The sequence below is a fragment of the Erythrolamprus reginae genome, chromosome 4 (genome assembly GCF_031021105.1).
Source record: "Erythrolamprus reginae isolate rEryReg1 chromosome 4, rEryReg1.hap1, whole genome shotgun sequence".
Classification (NCBI taxonomy): Eukaryota; Metazoa; Chordata; class Lepidosauria; order Squamata; family Dipsadidae; genus Erythrolamprus; species Erythrolamprus reginae.
This window is the reverse complement of record NC_091953.1, coordinates 57,713,456-57,735,152: the sequence shown is the minus strand read 5'-3', so window position 1 is coordinate 57,735,152 and position 21,697 is coordinate 57,713,456. Positions and strand designations below refer to the sequence as shown.

Here is a 21,697-nt window from a genome sequence, read left to right as displayed (position 1 = left end):
AGCTCTCCTTTTTCCTGCCTTCCTTCTTTGGGGCCCAGCAGGAGAGCGCCGGAAACAGCGGCATCGGGCAGGAGCCAGGGGACAGCTGCGAGTGGGAGCTCCAGGTCGGAGGCACCGGCACCGGCAGCGCCCCGCCCAGCTGGAGCTTCCCTAGGAGCTTCGCGGCACACCTGACCGTGTCTCGCGGCACACTAGTGTGCCGCGGCACACCGGTTGGGAAACGCTGTTCTAGGGCACGTACTGGTCATGGCAGAGTCGCTGGAAAAAATGTGTAGAGGCCCAAGAACAGTACTTTGAAGAATTTTAAGTGTTTGTGCAAATCTGTTCAATAAATTACTTTTTTTTAAAAATTGCATTAGTTTTGGAACGCACCCTGTAGATAGTCACAACTGAGCTGGAAGTTTGAGAAACTGTAGAAACTGAGACAACCCAGAAACCTGCTCTTTACAGTACAAGGCAGTGTTTACCTGCAAATGCATCTGAAACAATGTTAGGTCAAGTATTTCTCTTTTCATAAGAGCATGATGTTTCACTTAATGTCTGTGCTTAATGATGAGGTTCCTGGTACAAATTGTGATCAGTAAGTGAGAACTACCTGCAGTTGCTATGGTATTGATGGTGTTCTCATCTCCTAAAGTCTCTTCTCTTATATCCAGTATTTCTAATTGTTAAACAATTCAAAGCAATTCTCGATGTGTGGATTGTGGTTAAATTCCTGCTTGTGAGAAGTTTGGATCTTATAGTGTGAGGATAGCATATTGGACTAAAATAGGAAGATCAAGATTCAAGCCCACTCCCTACTATGGAATGTCAATGGATGATTTTAGGCTAGTATTCAAATTCAACTTTGCACTTCTAAAGGAAAGGCAGGATATAAATACAACAAAGTCCAGGGATAGTTCACATGTAATAATAAATTTTTGTATTTATTGTGACTTCAAAGAGATCCCAGAGTTGTTCTGCAATTAAAGGTAACTGATAAATTCACATCACCTAGGTTTGGCAATGATCTATGTACTGTAGGTTAATGAAACAGACAAATAATCTGTTAATTTCCAAAAGGATTTACAAGGCTGGCATAGTCGTGTAACTACAAAGTGGATTATTTTAGCTGTTACACAATACTGTTATTGTCTCATCAGGATAATCATGCAGCTTTCTTGCTTCATTCATTAAATTTTGTATGTCAGGGAAAATGACACTACTTTGTACTTGTAACCTACCACATATTTCCCCTTTAGGAAAATGTTATTTAAGAATTGGAAAAAACCCCCACAATAGTACAACAGTACATCTTAACAATCTCCCTCAAAAACCAATCAAAGCCATTTTTCTTCTTCAGGTTGAACAATTAACTTTTGAATTAACTGTGAAGCTCAATAATAAATAATACTACATTTCACTACAGGTTGTAGTCTTTTAACCACATTACAAGGTTAGACCAATTAAACAATGTAAGGCTCTCATCTCAACACTTTAATTTTAGCAAATTTTAATTAGTGATCCGATTCAGGGACTTGCTGGTCCTAAACTTAGGCCTATTACTGTTTTATCATGGATAATTTATTGTAAAGCCATAAATGTATTACATAAAGAAAGCATATGCCTACACAGAAATTCGCAAATCATAGGAAGAATAAATTGAATGAGAAACACAAGAGATAACTTCATGGAATCTATCTGCCAGGACAGCAGAAGATATTGGTATCTTTCAAAGAAGTGTGTGATAGCAGGAAATTTCAGCTTTAGTTTACATCTGCTGAAAGTCTAAATCTGCTAAAAAAAAAATTGCTTGACTTTGGATCTACAGTCTGCCTCAGCTTGTCATGACTGTATGTGACTTAAAAAATACAACACCAAGAAAAGATTAAAACCGAAAAAATCACATGGAAAAAAAAAGGCTAGAAAAAAGCCACCAACCATTCAAGAGATTAAAAAAAATACACAAGGGAAAGAATGCTCCCACTTGGGTAGAGCCAGGATTTCATGGCTTGCTTAAATAGAATTAAGGGAGGACTGCGTGAATCTTGGGGAGAATGGTTGAAAAAGGCTATTTCCTGAGACTCACCAAATGACATTATTTAATTAATGCCAACTGTTTCAAAAAGTATGTGGTGGGCAGACAATACTGTTTGAATCCTCTTATGTCCTGAATTGCTTATAACTAGCATCTATTAACTCAGATGTTTGCTGGCTGCTAACATAGCTCACAAAACAAAGGTGTCCTTTTACTTTCCAGAAAATAAGGAGGGCCCCTTCTGAAATGCTTCCCACATATGCCCCTTTCTGTGGACTAAGATATCCTTTACATGATGGTAGTCCAGCTCATGTTCTGTCGGGCTCCCTGGTAGACTCTTCCCAAAAATTCACAGGTACAAATTTCAGACACACACACGTTTGAAAATTCAAAACAATGTTCTTTATAATGAAAATTCACTTAAACCAAGCCCTCTTTTTGGATAGCAACTGGTAATTTGTACAAGTCCCTTATCAGTTCTGTGATACTTAGCTTGCAGCTGTGAGGCAATTCACAGTCCTTCTTCTTTCACAAAGTGAAACACACTTTGCCCTGGTGTAGTTTCAAAGCGGGGGGAAATCAGCACACAAAGGTCCAAGTCAGTAAAGCAGTCACGAAACACAACGATCAGACAATCCTCCACAATGGTCAAACCCATAGGCTGCTATTTATACAAGCCTCACTAATTACCACAGCCCCACCCAACCACAGGTGGCCTCATTTTCTTTGATAATAATCTCTCAGTTGTTGTTGCCTATGCATCGCTCTCCATATGCGTGGCTGTATCATTAACTCTTGTTCTGAATCCAAGGAGGAGCTAGATAATTGATCTCCTTCTGAGCTGTCTGCCACAGTCTCCTCCTCCCTGTCACTCATGTCTTCTTGGTCAGAGGAGCCTTCATCAGCAGATTCCATCGGGGGCAAAACAGGCCTGCAGCATGTGGATGTTTCCCCCACATCCACAGTCCTTGGGGCAGGAGCTGGGCCAGAGCTAACCACAACAGCTCATAGCTCTTTATCCTGCCTTGTAATGTCATTCCTATTACAAGGATTCTGATGACTTCCTCAGAAGTCAAGCTCAGACTCTTCCCACCTGATAAGATAACATTTCCATCTGACAGGAAACAAACTCTGTCTGGTCAAAGTTTAATTGTGCAATAATCGAGGAAATGTTATACATCCAATATTAGACTACTTGGAAAAGCAGCCTAACTTTTTCTAACAAGGGCTGAATCACACTTTAAAATCATTTGCTAAGAGATCAAATTCAATAAACAAACAAACAAATAAATAAGACTAACAGTTTATTATCTGGCCAAAGGCCTTTTTCTAACTTGGATGAGTCTAGGCAGTCACCAAGAGTCAGCAACAACTCAAAGGGACCAAATTCAGTGGGGTGGGGAGATGAATTTCATTCTAAAGAATGAAATTTGGCAAAATCCTCCAGCAGATTATGAAATAACATACGTGGGAATGCTGTGATAGAAATGCAACAAGAGCCATAACATGAGGAATTTTAGCTTTCTATCTTTGAAATATTCCATAGAAATTATGTGCCTGACCTTACTATTCAATAAAGTTACTCATTATTATTTGTTAACTTGCAGTAACACAACTATTAGATGATACCAGGGGTGGGCAGCAGGCAGGATGGGGTGGAATGCAGTTCCACCGGCGGAAATGAAGATGAGTGCGCAACTCCAGCTAATCGGCAGTTGTCACTTCCTGGATTACTGGTCTCAGCTCGGCTCACCGTTTTTTCCCCTGCTGCTGCTGTGGCTGCGCTTCTTGCTTTTTTCCTCTTTCCTCCTTCCTAGCCTCAGACGAGCTTCCCTCTCTCCTGCCCATCTACCCTCCAGCCCCACATGGCCACCTCCCGCCTAAGGTGCAAGCAGAAGGCTTGGGTGGAAGTGGAGCTGGCAGCATTTATGCTTCTGGCAGCACCCATTCACCTAGCTACCCAGCCTGGGGCGGGGAGGCGATCCAGGAAGGAGATTGTAGGAAATTGTCACCCCAGTGAATGACACTGGTAAGATTGTAAGTCGAGGATTTAACAGTTTACTTGAACAATGATAATCATTCAAGCCATTCCCACCTGGTCACATGGCCAGCAAACCACTCCTACCCAGTCACATGACCATCAAGTCACACCCACAAAATAAGCCACAGCCACAGTGTGGCAGTAAAAATTTTGGCTGCCCATTACTGGATGACTCCATAGTTGACTGAATGACAAAATCCAGAGAGTTCTCATACATAGTTCCATAGCAACTTGAATGTAGCAGTGGGACAGTGCCACAAACCCAGGCCTCTATATGGGCACTGTGCTAGTCAATATTTTTATTAATTGTCTGTATGAAGAAATGAATAACCGTAGCCCTCATAGCATGGAAAAGACTGGCCAAGAACTACAACTGACCCCAACATTACTAACATCCAGATGAATGTTACTCTTAAGACAATTTGGCTAAAAGTGTAAAGTTTTAAAATGTAAAAGTTAGGAAACTTCTTTTTTTATGCTGTTTCTAATACTTTTTCTACTTCTGCTTTTCTATATACAGTGATACCTTGTCTTACAAACTTAATTGGTTTCTCATAGGAATCAATGGAAAAGTGATTAATGCATTCAAGCCCAAAATTCACCCCTTTTGCCAGCCTAAGCGCCCGTTTTTGTGCTTCTGGGATTCCCCTGAGGCTCCCCTCCATGGGAAACCCCACCTATGGACTTCCATGTTTTTGCGATGCTGCGATTTCACTGAGGCTCCCCTCACTGGGAAACCCCACCTACAGACTTCCATTGCCAGCGAAGCGCCCATTTTTGCACTGCTGTGATTCCCCTGCTGTGATTCCCCTGCAGCATCACAAAAACACGGAAGTCCGGAGGTAGGGTTTCCCATGGAGGGGAGTCTCAGGGGAATCCTAGCAGCACAAAAACGGTTGCTTCGCTGGCAACCGAAGTCTGGAGGCGGGGTATTCCAGCTGCGGTGGTGGGTTTGTAAGGTGAAAATAGTTTGTAAGAAGAGGCAAAAATATCTTAAATCCCGGGTTTGTATCTTGAAAAGTTTGTATGATGAGGCGTTTGTAAGACGAGGTATCACTGTACTTCCCACAATCTAAGAGATTGGTTTCAATGTACAACAAACAAAAATTATTACCGTAAATTGGCAGAAAACCAAAATAGGAGAAATAGCCAGCATTTTAGAAGAAAATAAGATTTCGAAAACATGCTACTATTCTTGTGGTTGATTTCTTTGTGTGTGTGTCTTTTTCCCAAAACAGACAGAATCAGCTTTGATGTATGATGGCGTTTACATGGTAGCAGTAGCATCCCAACGGGCCTTTCAAATGACAGTCAGTTCCCTCCAGTGTCACCGGCATAAGCCATGGCGGTTTGGAACTCGCTTTATGAATCTGATAAAAGAGGTATATATGGGTTGTTCTTGGCATCAAAAAATGATGCTTTTGTTTCTTTACAAAGAAGCATCAGGTTAACATTGGCCAAATTTAGTTTAGTTTGTTGTAAAAGAGAATTCAGTTTAAACATCAGTAACTCTGGTCTCAGAATTAATCAAGAAACTATTAAATTTCAACTTTTAGTAAATTTCTTTTTGCGGAGCTTGGGAAACTGAAACAATTATTCATTTTTTCAGATTTCCCTCAAAAGTATGTATTTGCTGAAATGCAGAGAATGAATGACCTTGTTTTCAAGTATTTTTTCCTGAAAGTTCATTCATTTTTTTCTCATAAAAAGAGCAACAGTCAAATTTATCTACCTTTTGTCTACAATTGTATTACAATTCTTATGTACTAGAACTGCCATCAATTGCCCTGTGTGTTGTATCATACAGGGAAACCTCCTCCCTTCCTCCCTTCCTTCCTTCCTTCCTTCCCTCCCTCCCTCCCTCCCTCCTTCCTTCCTTCCTTCTTCTTTTGAGAAAGCAGTGCTTTCAGCTAGATTTTTTACATTTAACCAAGATTTGAAATTGGAATTAGGAGCTGCCAAACTCTTTGTGATACAGAATAAATAGGTTGCAGTACTACAAGGTCATAGATGAGTAAAGTTCATCTTCACTTTCTACATTTAGAAAGTATATAGTTTATTATGTTGTGAATACATGGGCATTCTTTATGCTCTCATCATATTAAGTGCACAGCTGCTTTCTATGTGTTCCACATCAGAATAACAAGGACACACTTTTACCTAGCGGAATGTATTATGAATGCTGCATTTTTATGTATCCTTGTTTTCAGAAATTCAGTGCGCATCCATCCTAAACTGTATCATAACAGCTATTTGTCTAACAAAAAGTAATAATCAGATCAACTTTCAGTGTCTCTTATATGTATCTTTCTCTCTATGAATCTCATTGCTTTGATGGGGCACATTGCTTTGATGGGGCAAAGCTTTGCGGAGGCATAAGAATCCATATCTTTCTCTCTCTCTCTCTTTCACACACACACTCACACACATACTTTTTAATTGATAACAAAGAAAAGGGGAGCAAAACACAAAACAATATTACAGTAATGGAGATGCATACATAAAAGGTGCTCTAAAAGCGATAGAAATGCAACAATAAAAATAATATACAGTATGTTATTACAATAACACAGTTAGAATTCTATACATATTGTACCTTTTAATGAAAATATTATTCAAACATGTATACATTTCTAATACATTGATATAACTATCAAACAATCTATCCCAGGATTTTGGTAAGAACTTGGTTGGTGGATAAAAATGCAAAATTCAGTCTAAACATCTGGCTGATGGATAATAGAAAAAGCATGTGTATGCCTTGTCCTACCTACAGTACATGGATTGAATGAGTATTATATATGATTTATACACATCATTAGCAGGGGTGGGCTACTGCCCGGATGGAGAGGGGGATGCAGTAGGGTAGTGAAAATGGAGCTCCACCCCAGAGCACCCAATTTGCACTGAAAGATGTTGAAAGAAAATGCAGGGCGTCTTGCATAAGCCATGCCCACTGTGTGGTAGTAAAAATTTTGGTAGCCCTTCACTGATCATTAGTGATATGAAATTGAAGATTTGGGATCAATATAAAAATCCAATATAAAAATCCATCAGTACAAAAATCTATGAATACTACAGACCGAGTTTTGTAAATATCTGTAAATATTTAAAATGTTAATATAAGTAAGATAGGAATGGAAATATTATTATCTCAAGTCACTACAAAGAGGATTATTTTCTGTCATAAATTATGTTAATAATTCTAGTAATTGAATAACACTGTGATAAATGGTAATTCAAAATTCCTTGAATTTTTTTCCTTTCAATTTCATTAGTGCATAATCTGCTTTCTGACTTTAATATTTGTATTGTTGAATATAATTATTACAGGTAGTCCTTGAGTTTCAATCAGTTGTGTAATGAGCGTTTGAAGTTATGACAGCTGAGAAAAGATTTATAAAGCACTTCCGATGTCATAAAATGTCACTCTGTCCCTGTGGCCACAGCATCATGACCTAAGTTCTTGGCAACTTGTTATCAAGCATGCTGTGAACATGTGATTGCTATTTGCCAACTTCCCTAGAAAACCAAATTGTTGATACCTGCTGAAGGATTTCCCCTCCCCTCCATATACAGAGAGGGGTGAAATCCAGCAGGTTCTAACAGGTTCTGGAGAACTGGTACAGGAAATTTTTATTAGTTTGGGGAACCGGTAGGAGAAATTTTGAGTAGTTCGGAGAACCAGCAAATATCATCCCTGGTTGGCCCCAGAGTGGGGAGGGAAAGGGGATATCTCCGGGACCACCTTCTGCCGCACGAATCCCAGCGACCAGTTAGGTCCCACAGAATTGGCCTTCTCTGGGTCCCGTCGACTAAACAATGTCATTTGGCGGGACCCAGGGGAAGAGCCTTCCCTGTGGTGGCCCCGACCCTCTGGTACCAACTCCCCCCAGAGATCAGAATTGCCCCCACCCTCCTCGCCTTTCGCAAGCTCCTTAAAACCCACCTCTGTCATCAGGCATGGGGGAACTGAGATATGCCCTTCGCCCTAGGCCTATACAATTTATACATGGTATGTTTGTGTGTATGCTTGGTCTTTTTAAATTAGTTTTTTTAAAAAATTATTTTAAATATTAGATTTTTTATATGTTGTTCACTATTGTTGTTAGCCGCCCGGAGTCTGCGGAGAGAGGCGGCATACAAATCTAATTAATAAATAAATCTAATTAATAAATTTTGCAGTATCCTTCCCCTACTATGCCCACCAAGCCACGCCCACCAAGCTACACCACACCCACCAAGCCACGCTCACAAAAATGGATTTCACAACTGGAGAAATGTGTGGAAATCCTTTTGTCAGGCTGCAGAAGGAAAGCTTGGATCTTTGGAACTTTGCAGAAGTTCCCTTGTGTGGATGGAAGAGAAGGGAAACCATGAACTAGGTTAGAGAAAGAAAAATCTGAGCTCCATTCCTACGTCAGACCACACCTGGAGTATTGCATCCAGTTCTGGTCACCACACTTCAAAAGAGATATAGAGACTCTGGAAAGGATGCAGAAAAGAGCAACTAAAATGATAAGGGGACTAGAGACCAGGCCATACAAGGAAAGGTTGCTGGAACTGGGCATGGATAGTCTAGTAAAAAGAAGGGCTAGGGGAGACATGATAGCTGTATACAGGTACTTAAGGGGTTGCCACGGAGAGGAGGGGGCACACTATTTTCCAGGGCACCAGAGGGTTGGACGAGAAACAACGGTTGGAAGCTGACCAAGGAAAGATTCAACCTGGAGATAAGGAAGAATTTCCTGACGGTGAGAGCGATCAACCAATGGAACAGCCTGCAGGCGGAGGTTGTGAACTCCCCAACTTTGGACATTTTCAAGAGGAGATTGAACTGCCATTTGGCTGGAGTGCTGTAGGATTTCCTGCTCAAGCAGGGGGTTGAACTTGATGACCTGTAAGGTCCCTTTCAACTCTAATAATAAATAAATTAATTAAAAAATAAATAAATTAAAAAATAAATAAATAAATAAATAAATAAATTGTTCAGGTTCTTCTGTGTATGTAGTACTTAGCTCTCGAAGAAATACTAAATTATAGAATTAATCAAACAAGGCTACATTTCAATTTCAAAAGTAATTATATCAAGGAAGAGAAGTTACACGTCTATTTTTTATTTATAAAACTTAAAAGTTAAACATAATGCACCTAATCCTATTTCTATCTCCCTCAATCTGTTTTTTTAGGGCCACTGGAGTGGTTTGACAGGACGGATTTCTTTCAACAAAACAGATGGCTTAAGAAAAGATTTTGATTTGGATATCATCAGCTTGAAGGAAGATGGAATGGAAAAGGTAAACAGTTTGGTACCACTATATTCCTGATGTGACCCAAATGGTACAGTCAGCAAGCTTGTAGATATTTAAAGGCCTAGTGGACGATGGGTGGATATATTGTTATCTATACCATAAGCTGACCAAGGGACATTGAAATGTCTATTCAAGGCCTTTTTCTACCGCTTGCTTCTCACAGCAACTTATGTAAATTTAATATTTTTCTCGGATTGAAAAAAATACTGCTAGGAACCAATATCATCTTATTTAAAAAATCATTTACATTGGCAGCAAAATTAAGAGAATAATGTATTAAAATTAAATATCATAAAATTAAAAGACTACTATTGTTTTCTTCTGCAAAAAATAGGGCTCCTGCAAATTGTGTTTTTCACATTCCATATATTAATATAAACAAATTTAGATAGAAGGACATCTTCCTTTAGTACTTACCATCATGCTGGGTAAAGACCATGACTATTTTAAATTGAGCCTAATCCTGTCATCATTATATACATTATTTTTAATATATTCCCTGCAGCATTATGGACCATAATACTTTTAAGAGGGTTAGTTTGTAGAAGGCTCTATCTTCATAAGTTGAAATGGGGATATTAACATTTCACAAGTGCCTTATTATGAACAATTTTCACAGTATTGTGTGTGGGCTTAGAACTATCCCATCCATTTTTGTTATTTTAAAAAGAAGAAAATGTTTTCATTCTAAAGAAAAGTAAATTTGATAAGCTTTGTATCAAGCTATCCCAAGAACATGGCGCTCCTCTTGAAAAAATCCTATTTTTGGATGCCTTGTGCAAGATCAGAAAATTAGATAAATTTGTTTCTATATATGGAGAATAATTTTTGAACAACTTTAATGTAATGTAATAGATTTCCAACCTAAACGTATCTTTTCTAACTGTTTTGCAAATCTCCTTTTTACCTGGAAAAATTGATTTGTGCATTCATGGTGTTGATCTTTGTTCGAAGCATGTGGTTTCCCTCTGAAGATTTGTTATCTCTTTTTTTCTTCCTCAAATTTTCAGAACTGTTATAGCTATCACAAAGAAAATGATAGGAAAACAAAAAGCAATTTCTTTATTCTCACAAGATCAGAAGATGACTTTTGGAGTGTTTTACTAACACAGTAAAATCCAAGTCAGGACATTGCTTTATTTAGTTATTTAGCTGCTACCAAAGAGTTCCTTCTATGTTCTCTACCAAGGTTATAAGGGGAATTCTCTGGTCTCACGGTAAACCTCCCATTCCACCATATGTGATCAATAGTACCTATATTTGAGGAACAGTACTGCCTTCTGCCTGAAGCTTGAATACACAAGTTGCTTTTGGAGACAATAGGAAGCAACAATGGCATTGTACTGGATGTTCTATCAGTACAGGTCTGGCCTGCAAGAATTAATAACGACTAAATAACAGCAAATAGTTAAGTATTTAGGTATCTCTTTGCTACTCTTTAGTGGTTCCATCTGGTGCTCTGACCCTCTCATTGGGCCACAGAAGCAAATTCTGAAATTATTGTATGCTGGCTGCAGCAGGCCGTAATCTGGTTTGTTTTGTTCAAAAGCTATCACAATTGTAGTTCTGCCATTGTTCACCATCTTCTCTTTGAAATTATTAACAAGGTTTTCAAGAAAGCAATCGGTTTATATGGGCCCTTCCATGCAGCTTTACCTTGATGGTGGATTTTTTTTAAAAAAATGCTGTTTGGTGTAAGTGCTTTTGTTCAATTGGTCCAAAAAGCCCAATGAATTCAAAGTCTCTAAACAAAGATTATTATTTATAATATTATCCCAACCAAGTTCAGAGAATATCCAACACAACGTGCAACCGAGTGTGTTGTTCATACTTTTTAGATGAGCTTGAAAAACCTGATATTATTGTCACATGCTTTTCATTATCTCGTCTATTTGTGTCCTATGCAGTTCTTCATTTCAAGGTCATTGATCTTCTAGGTTTTTCCAGAGGGGCTGTCAATTGGCACAAAACATAAAAGTCACTTCTTCAGTGAAGCCATACTGAAAAATGGTACACATCTGATCTTTGTAACATAAATGCCAGGTATATGATTAATAAGAGATAAATTCTACACACTTTTAATTTCCTGAATTATTGTTCTATGTATCTCATTCAGCTTTAGTTCAATCTGTTTACCACATAAATGTGAAAAGATGTGTGAAAGGTTGACTTTATTTTCATGCTCTGTCATGCACTGCCCAAGAATAAGATCCAACTGGACATTAAGATCCAGTGTCTAAGGTAAGAGCCATTGTGGAGAGATCCCAAATGCTTTACTTTTGAAAATGTTTGTGCTACCCAATCCTGTTCTGATTTTGTATTGGAGTTCTGAAAATATTCAACCTTTCTATCAACATATTCAGTTTTTGCATTTTGTTAATAATTTCTTAAATGGGTTTTTCTCTACAAAAGTTAGATGATAAGAATATTTTCTGCTGATACTTTAGGTTCTTCACTGATTGACAGCCCGGGTTCAAGACCTGAGCTCCATATATTGGGTGAGTTTCTATTACTTGCCCAAGTTCCTGCACACCTAGAAGTTTGAAAACATGCAAATACAAGTAGATTAATAGATTTTACTGCTTTGGGGAGCATATCTTTGTTTTTTATTACTCCATTTATAAAATAATGTGAAGATTTTATGGGGTGGCCCAAAGGTGCTTTTTCAAGAGGCTATTGGATTTTCTGTTTTTTCTTTGAAGATGTGTTTCTCATCCAAGAAGCTGCTTCAGAGCTGAAGAGCTAAAGAAGCATCTTGGATGAGAAGCAAAACATCTTCAGAGAAAAACTAGAAAATCTAGTGGCCTCTTGAAAAAGCATCTTTGGGACAACCATGACTTGGATGACTAAGAATCTCCATAGACATTTTATGAAGTGCTACCTACTTTCCTTTGTTCTCTTGCTTCCTTAGTTCTTTTGCAGCTGAAGTGCTGATGTATGTGTGTGTGTGTGTGTGTGTTTCTCATCATCATCAGCCACAGAAGGAAGATAAGACACTAATAGGTCCTAAAAGTTTAATCAGAACCCATATCAATATTTTATTGTTTGGTGTTTTCAGAAGGCTTGTTGATCTGATCTCGAATTAGTAAATTCAAATTCAGGAGGAAACAATTGCTGTTTATTGATCATTTGACACCAAGCAGCAATTTCAAGAGGGGTGGTTCAGTTTCAATAAACACAGGCTTTTTTTTTTTTCGTTACTTCAGATTTTATAAATTTAGTTTGTTAGTAATTTTCATGCACTAAAATTTTAATCTAGAATTATGTGTATCAAAACTAATTGAAGCCAGAGCCAAGTCACTTGGACAGCCTCGTCTTATTTTTAAAAAATCTACACTATAGGATTAGATGTAATAAAAGAGCCACTTTATATTTTTGTTGCTGACTTATTGAAATAATTTATTTCATATATTAGAAGAGGAGAATGGTATACGTAGTTCTTATCATTGCTGCTCAACTGTAAAAGTAGCCCATTCCATTTTCAAAAAAATAGGTTTAAAGACACTGTCACCATGTATCCCAGACAGTGAATATTTATGTGATTTCCCCCCACTTTTATTGAATAGTTTCTGAACATCACCAGCTTTTTTTAACCTGGTGTTCTATTTTAAAAAGATAAACTTTAGCTGATTCCACAAGTATTCCATAAACTAGTTAAGGATGGAAAGCTTCTTGAACTGACTTTGAGGCAATCTACCTTTCAAACAATAAGTAAATGGATGAAAAATAATAAGTCAATGGAATATTTGTGGGAAAACACAAAATACAGAAAATATTCCTCATTTTGGTGTACTACAACTTGAATAAATGGCAAAATCTGATTATTATTTTTTAAAGAAAAAAGGCAGTGTGCAGTCTGGGATGGTTTCCACTTTGCTCCCCTAAAGGCTCTACTTGCAAGGACATTCTTCACTCCTATGGATATCCTATTTATTTCACTATTCCTGTAACAGTATACATTTCATGGTTTGTACCAATTGACAGCACTGGTGTAAAGTTATCCGATTATTTACTTGTAACATTTGTCTTTAATATAAATCTTGTATTATTTCTTAGAGATCATGTAACTTTTATTTGCAATGATAAATATGATAGCTCCTATATAAGTAGAGGTTTTATACCCCTCGGCTATTATGATTTGTATATGGTTTATGTGGGTTGTATGATTGTTTTTTATTATAACGGTTTTAAATACTGTTTTTAATATTGGATTTGTACTCTGTATATTACATGTTGGTGGGGCATACAAATCTAATAAATAACAATAACAACATGGTCAGAAAAATGTCAAAAAAGTGACTTTTTTCAGCCCACATGTTTTCCTGTAAAACATGTTACAAATATACTGATATTTTGACCCTTTATTATTCTCTCACTGCCAAAGAACGGATACAAATTATTAGTATAACTAGTTTTAAAGAGCAGTGTGCTTGCTACTTCAACTATTGCCATTGATACTATTAACATGTAATGTTATTTGATTTGTTGAGTGTCATCATTTCTTTGTTTGTAAAATAATGTGAAGATTTTATGGGGTGGCCCAAAGGTGCTTTTTCAAGAGGCTATTGGACTTTCTGTTTTTTCTTTGAAGATGTGTTTCTCATCCAAGAAGCTCCTTCAGAGCTGAAAAGCTAAAGAAGCATCTTGGATGAGAAGCAAAACATCTTCAAAGAAAAACTAGAAAATCTAGTGGCCTCTTGAAAAAGCATCTTTGGGACAACCATGACTTGGATGACTAAGAATCTCCATAGACATTTTATGAAGTGTTGCCTATTTTATGGAGTATTAGCTTTACTGACTTTCCTTTGTTCTCTTGCTCCCTTAGTTTTTTCACTACTCAAAGTGACACTTATTTCACTTTCCTTTAGCTAAATTAAGCAAATTTATTTCCATCTATATTATGTTTATAATGTTTATAATGCATCACTTTTGGAACAAATATGGAGAAATAAATAAAAACGAGTCTTTGAATTTAATATAGACCCAGTGTGTAATAGATTCTTATAAGCTACCTTGAATATTGGAATATAGAAATTTATATAAACTATAAATCAATAATAACTCAAAGAAATAAATGTATTAGCAATATATGGTCTATTTTCATGCTTTAATTTTAATATATTGATTGTGATATATGTTTGAAAGGGAATGGATATACAGTACTTTTTTTCCCTTATATCTATGAGTTTAATAATGTATGTATCAGCAAAAAATGGTTTCTTCCAGTCTTTTGATAATTTATGTTGACAACTGTCCAAATGCACAAATGTATTGTACATTATGCTATATGTAGTAAAACATCAGTTTAATTGATATGCCTTTATATCTAAGAATTGGTGTAGAATTCTAATTAATTGTAGAAAGCCACAGCATACTATGTAGTAGATAAGGATCTAGATTATCTGAAACTAGGAATTGTCCGTGATCTTGTGCTGAGGTTCAAAGGTGACAAATTTAAACTTAAACATAAACTTTAACTTTGGAGGCATATATAGGATTTTGACAAACTGAACCCAATATCAGTCAAATGTATATAAACTAAATAATAGATATATTGATCTACATTTGAATATGGAAACCAATATCATTCTGATATGCCACTTTATTGTAATGACACAATTTTTGTAATACATGCACAGATGAATTTAATAGATAGTGATGCTCACATATAGCTCCATACCTGAAATAGAAAAATCAGGGCTGGTTCATGTATTTCATAGCATATGAGTTTTTCCTCCTCTGCAAACTACCCTTATTGACATAAAAATGATCTTATAGACTTTCATTTTCCTTATAACTGTTTGGGAGTTTATACAGCCCTACTTCCATATCCATCACAAACACACCTAGCTAATGCTCACAATTATATACAGTACAGACAAATCTCTGAAGAAGAAAAAGAGACACAAATATTTTATTTTACCAAATTGATAAATCATTGCATGTATATCTGTGTGTTCAGACAATGATTTTTCTTAAACCCTCTATATATACATCCTTCACAAACACTATATTTGCATGAGGTGACATCATGCCATTTGTTCAAGTTCATATTTTGCTAGCTTTTTAATAAGCTGTCCATATATAAGCAAAACTAGCAGATTGTATTATTCTATCAGGATGGACTTTAGAATCCCATAAAATTAGATCTGGTTTAGAAATTAATAGTAATCATATAGTCCAGTTTGAACCCAGTTCAGCATTATGGATTCAACTTTACCTGTTTATCCCCTTCTGACTCTATTTTAGAAGAGTGACAAGCAAGGGTAGAATCTTTTCGCATGCTTAATACTGTATATCTGCAATATTCAAATGTTATACTTCTCACAAAGCTTTACTTTGTGGTACAAATTGGTTTGAAACACGTAATAAAAACTTAATTCAAATTCAATTCAATTGTATATCCCTTAGCTTAATTCATCTCCTTATTTAACTACTTTATTGATGGCACAACTTTTTTCAATAAAAGAATTAATTCATTCATTAGTCAATTAATTATGCCAAAGCTGTTTCTAGTTTACAACAGAAACTATATAAATATTAAAGTGAAAAAGATTGTCCACATTATTCCTGTCCCCATATATGATAATTGTACTGTAGTACTTATTATATATTACAAGAATAGAACAGAAGAAAAAATGGTCAGATCTGGTACAGATCCATATATTAATTACAATATATGAATTGTGAATTGTGAAGTTTTCTGAAAGACAAGGCCTATAGAAAATGCATGTGAAGAAATATGAGAAATTGAAATTAAATCAATATGAGGGCATTTTTAATTTAGACAGATGAAAGATCAGTACAATTAATTATTAAAACTAATAATCCAGCAATAATTAACTCAGTAAATCTTAATGCTATTAGATAATTATAATGAAAATCTAAGTATACAATTATAATAGTTTTGCATTTCAGTTTTAATGAAGAATTGTTATCTGTTCTTTTTTGTTCTTTTATAAATTAAGGTTGCTGGTGAACTTTCTAATCATTTATATAACGTTTGGAAGAAGGTTTGTATCTAGACAAGCTGTATAAGGAACTGTTACTTCAAGTCTCAGATTATTTCTTGGGATTTTGAAAAATGGCATTAAATTGCAGTTTAGAGACAATATATTGGAATATATTTTCTTGTGCAAAACAGATTTTTGAGCATATAGGAAGTTTTGCTACACAATAGACTGAGATGAATACATGATAATTACAATTTAGAACACAATGATGTTATGAACCTGGTTTAATCCAAATCATAGGCAACCGAAGTATTAGCTGTACTGTCAAAAATCAAAATTAAATTCTCGTGTGCTACTTCTTTCAAGGATTTGTAATAGATAGTGAAAGATTTAGAAAGGGTGCTAAATGCACTTGAAGATACTGATTTACCATCGATTTGCACCTTATAATGATTGGATCAGATTCATTTAATTTGATTTTTAATCCATCTTTTTGTTCTAGTGAGCACTGGCTGCATGTACAAAAGTATTTTGCTTAATGCAGCACTACTGTGAATGATATTGAATAGTATTTTTGGTTTAATATGGATTAATTTTTGATCAAAGAACACTTCTGTTTACATAAGAAACATATTGAGAACTGTTCATTGGAATAAAAAGTAATGCATCCATAATAAATTCCCTTGCATATTGAAAAAATATTTTGGTGTCATTAAATAGAATCATTTCCTGTTTCTTAAATCTCTCCTATCATTTATTTTTGTACCACAAATAAATAAATTAGGAAATATAGTTTTTTAAGAATAATGCACCTATTGGCTCAGTATATTTAGTTTGAGTTATATTCCTAATAAAATATCTAATTATTAAAATTTTTATAACTGTGAAGCTAGTTAATAATAAGGAACAAAAGTTTACTTAAAGCTGAATGCAAAGATTCAGTTTGGTAAATGATTCAGATCTTTTGAATTCATTAATGAAGCTAAATTAGTCTGGTTTTTTGAATAATTGTCTCAAATTCAGAATCAGAATCAATTTGCAGACTCCTAATATTTTTAGTATCAGTGATAACTATCATCCACAATCTGACATGTAATAATATATCTGAAGGGAGTTTATTTTAAATTAATTTAATTTGATACTTATTCAGTTCATGTGTTGGGAAGTATTTCTCACATAATACACTGTGAATTGTCACTAAACTGCAATAAGCCTGAATTCTCCCTAGTGATGTGATCCGTGATGTTCTTCCTTCAAACACAATTCTGATATTTCACTGCTGTAAAACTAACTCACACTGTCATCCCACTAATATTAATGTAATGTCGTTCTATATTTTATCTTGTACTGTTTGTGACTGTGCTGATTGGTTTTTAGTTTTTGTTTTTATACTGGTGTTTTTATAATTTCTTATTGCCTATATTTCAAACACATTTTAAAATATAACATGCCAACTTGAGAAAGTATAGAATCTTTACATTCAGAAGATTGTGGTTTTAACACTGTCAGAGTTACCCTAGGATTAGAGCCAGTAGAACAGCAAATCAGATTTAAGAAAGAGATCAGGAGAGAAAAGGTGTACTAATAAATGTGCCCTTGGGTAGAAATAGAGGGAAATAGAAGTCTAGCTTCCAGGGATGGAGAAAAAGAGGAAATAATTTGCCCTGCATTCTCAATAAGCAGTAATTGTGTTTAAGTTCAGAGGTGGGTTCCTGCTGCTTCGGACCGGTTCTATAAAACTGGTAGTGGGAATTTCCTCCGCTTGCCAAACCAGCAGTGACCCAGGCCTGCCAGGCCTGCCATGCCCCTGAACCAGCTATCTCAGCAGCACTGTAGGCACTGCCATCTTGTTTTTTGCTTCTGTGCATGCACAAAAGCTGGGTTTTTAGCACTGTGTGTCCATGTATTGCACCAAGAAGCGAACCGGCAATGAGATAAGCCAGAACCCACCCCTAGTTAAGTTAGTACATCTCAAGTAGATTAGATGATTGGTCAAAGTTAGTATACAGCATCTTTTTTATTTTTATGGCTTTACTGCCTAAGGAAAGAGGACAACCATTAATTTAGCATTTATAAATAGACTATCATTTTAATTCCTGGTCATTTTAGATAGAATACATGGAACTTGGATTCCATCAACATCTAGAGGTTCTCCTCTTCCAGGTTCTTGTAAAATGGTATACTTCTCTGGAAAAAACTTTATGATACAATAACATTCTTAGTTTTATGCTGTTGAATTGATTTCTTTTGAAATGCATATAATAATTGTCTGAAGAAATAGCACTGTTATTCTGGATTTGTAGAAGTAGAAAATAAGTATAGTTCTGCTTTGAGTTTGCCATCAGATTTTGATATTTGAGAAAAGACCAACAGACTATAAAACTACTTTTGAGAGCCAACTCATAAATGGTGTCTGTGAGATTATAATCTGAATAGATCTCCCCAAGGTACTGTACTGAATCCTGGAAAATATAAAGATGTACCTATTCCTTCAACATATACTGTATGTGTACATATCCTTTGAGGCATAAGCAGAATCATACACAGTACAGAAAAGAAGGGAGAAATAGAAAACAAAATAAATTAAATGCAAAGACAAAATATAGCTTAACACCATTTATTAATTCAGGGGGAAAACATATCTACATAACTTGTTAATCTTGCAAAACCATCTTTGCCTCTTCCCTGACCACGCATTCCTTTATGCACTACTTCTTGTTATATAAACTTTTTCTCCTTCCCATTTTGAGAACCCCATCATCCCTGTCCAGACATAACTTTTTTAGTCTTCTCTTTTTTTCTGGGTTCATTCACATATTATTCATATATTTATACCTAAACCATTCCATTAACTTTTTTTCACATTGGTAACTCATTTTTATATTTACATAATTTATATTTATTCATCATTCATTCATTTTTGACCATAGATGACATACCATAGATGATGCTTCAAAACTCATCCATTACCACCACATTCACATTATTATTATTGTTATTGTTGTTGTTTTTTGTGACATAGCTAAGTATCACTTCCAAGAACAAAGACAAAAGCACACAACTATATATCTTGATCTTTACTTACTTTGACACACATTCACCCATGTCATCAAACTACATGTTACTTGTTATTTTCCTAAAAAGAATGTACACAGTGTATTCAAATGTCTCCATCTATATTCCTATCATTAGTAAACATTTAGCTTCTTGTTCCAGTTTATTTATAATGTGTGTGTGTGTGTGTAAATATACACACACATTCACATTTCCTGCCAACATACCTCTAACATCATCACAAACATTTGTTGTACATTGATCCATAAATACATTAAATAATCCTTGGGGGGTTTTTTCTCTCTCTCTAACTACTCAGTATTTAATTATTTTCTAAAAATGCAATTTACTTTTATTCATGTTGTACTTCCATTATATACTATTAAGCCATCTAGCAACAATCCTTCAAATCCATTTTCATGAACAATTCCTTTATTTTATCCTACTTATCATATACTTTCTCTAAATCAAACTACCATAATTTTGGCGTATAAGACGTACCTTTTTCCTCCCTAAAAGAGGCTGAAAATTTGAGTGCACTTTATACTGTGAATCATAGTTCCCTCTAAGCTGAGCAGTGAGCAATCGCTCACTTAAAAATTATCATCAACTCAGAGTTTTCCAAACCTGCCCAGAAGCCGAGAGGGAAAGAGTGAGAGGGAAGGAGAGAGAGAGGAAGAGAGGAAGAGAGAGAAACAGATAGAAAAAAGAGAGGAAGGAAAAGAGAAAGAAAAAGAATGGGAGTAAGGAAGAGAGAAAGAAAATCAAAATCTAGTTTGAAACTAGCTCAACTATTTAAGTGGCATTTTGATATTGATAGAGTTGCCCTATTATGAGCTCACTGTTATAGACACACAGTACAGTATTTTACTTTTAAATTCTCTGAGGCAAAACAGGATGGGTTGTTTGTTTGTTTGTTTGTTTGTTTGTTTGTTTGTTTATTTATTATTTCTGTGCTGCCCAGTCCCGAAGGGACTGCTGCTCAGACACTATACTTTTCCGCCCACCCCCAAAGAAAATTAGAGGGAACCCTGCTGTGAATGCAGCCTTTTTTGAAGCTTTTTTTTTTAGCCTTAACAATGTGCTAACGATCTTCCCAGCTCTTATCTTGCAGGCTTTTTCATTGTTACTCTCTGCAAAAAATGTTTTCCAAGCTCTAAGTCTTTGCAGGCTTTTTTCATTGCTCTACTTGCTCCAAATGTTTCTTTCCAGCCCCAACAAGGTGCTAAAGATCTTCCCAGCTCTTACCGGCTTGCAGGTACTTTCATTGTTACTCTCTCCGAATAAGGTTTTTTTAAAGCCCTAACCAAGGGATAAAATAATGTGCTGAAGCTGACCAAACTAAAGATGCTAGCCAGATGAATAACTGGTAGGCAGATTCCCCCCCCCCATTTTCCTCCCAAGAAAACTAAAGTGCATTTTATACTCCAAAAAAATGGTAATTTAATTATCTATCATTTCCTGAAGAGCAAAAAGTACCATTCAATTTATATTTCTTTCAATCAGAATTCTGCCAAACTTAACCGATTAATTTTTCAAGCAGCTTCAGGGAAAAATAAATTCAAAATATGATTCCAATCTTACTTCAGGCCTCCCAGCTTCAACTGGAAATTAGATTACTGGATTGCTAGACATTCCACACTCAGGAGAATTCACTGTCAGGTGTATTTGTAAAAAATTAAATTGTGAACAAGATGATAGACCCAGTAAGACTGTGAGTTGTAATCCCACTAGGCATGATAGCTGACTAGGTGGCTTTGGGCCAGTCATTTTTTCTCAGCCCAATTTACCTCCCAGGATTGCTGTTGTTGGGAAAATAGGATGAGAAAGGACTGTTCATCATCCTGTGTATTTTTTCTAAACTTTGTAAAACAGTGATAAATGCTACCTGGAGTGAGGTCAACCCACATTGAGACTGAGTATCAGATAGCAATTAGTACATCATACAAGATTTTTTTTCTTCTGGTATACTTAAACAATTATCTTCATCTGAGGGAAAATAATAATTGAGCATTCTCTGTAGCAGCTTCTCTTTGGAGTAGTTTTTCCTCTTTAGGTCACATGGCCCCTACTCTCATAGCTTTCCAGAAGCAGGGGGAAAAAACCTTTATATTTAGCTCCTATTTTACATAACTCTAGCTTTTATTAAATTCGTTATTTTAATAATCTTTATTCTGATTTTGCAGATATTATGCAAATTCTATAAGCTGCCCAAACTCTGCTTCTTCATTAGCAAACATATGGTTTATGTATTCAACCTTGTGACATTTTAATTTATGTGAGGGAACAATAACAGCATTCTTCCAGTCATCAAGCACAG

The 21,697-nt window shown here is 35.8% G+C and overlaps 1 protein-coding gene across 1 annotated transcript in view; it reads left to right on the top strand.

The window, feature by feature from the left end:
• GRIK1 (glutamate ionotropic receptor kainate type subunit 1) overlaps positions 1–21,697 on the top strand; it is a 197,693-nt gene that overhangs the window by 124,619 nt on the left and 51,377 nt on the right. The window contains exons 7-9 of the mRNA XM_070751768.1: positions 5,297–5,440; positions 9,248–9,355; positions 16,339–16,383. Coding sequence (XP_070607869.1) covers positions 5,297–5,440; positions 9,248–9,355; positions 16,339–16,383 — 297 coding nt within the window. The remainder of the gene's footprint in view (positions 1–5,296; positions 5,441–9,247; positions 9,356–16,338; positions 16,384–21,697) is intronic.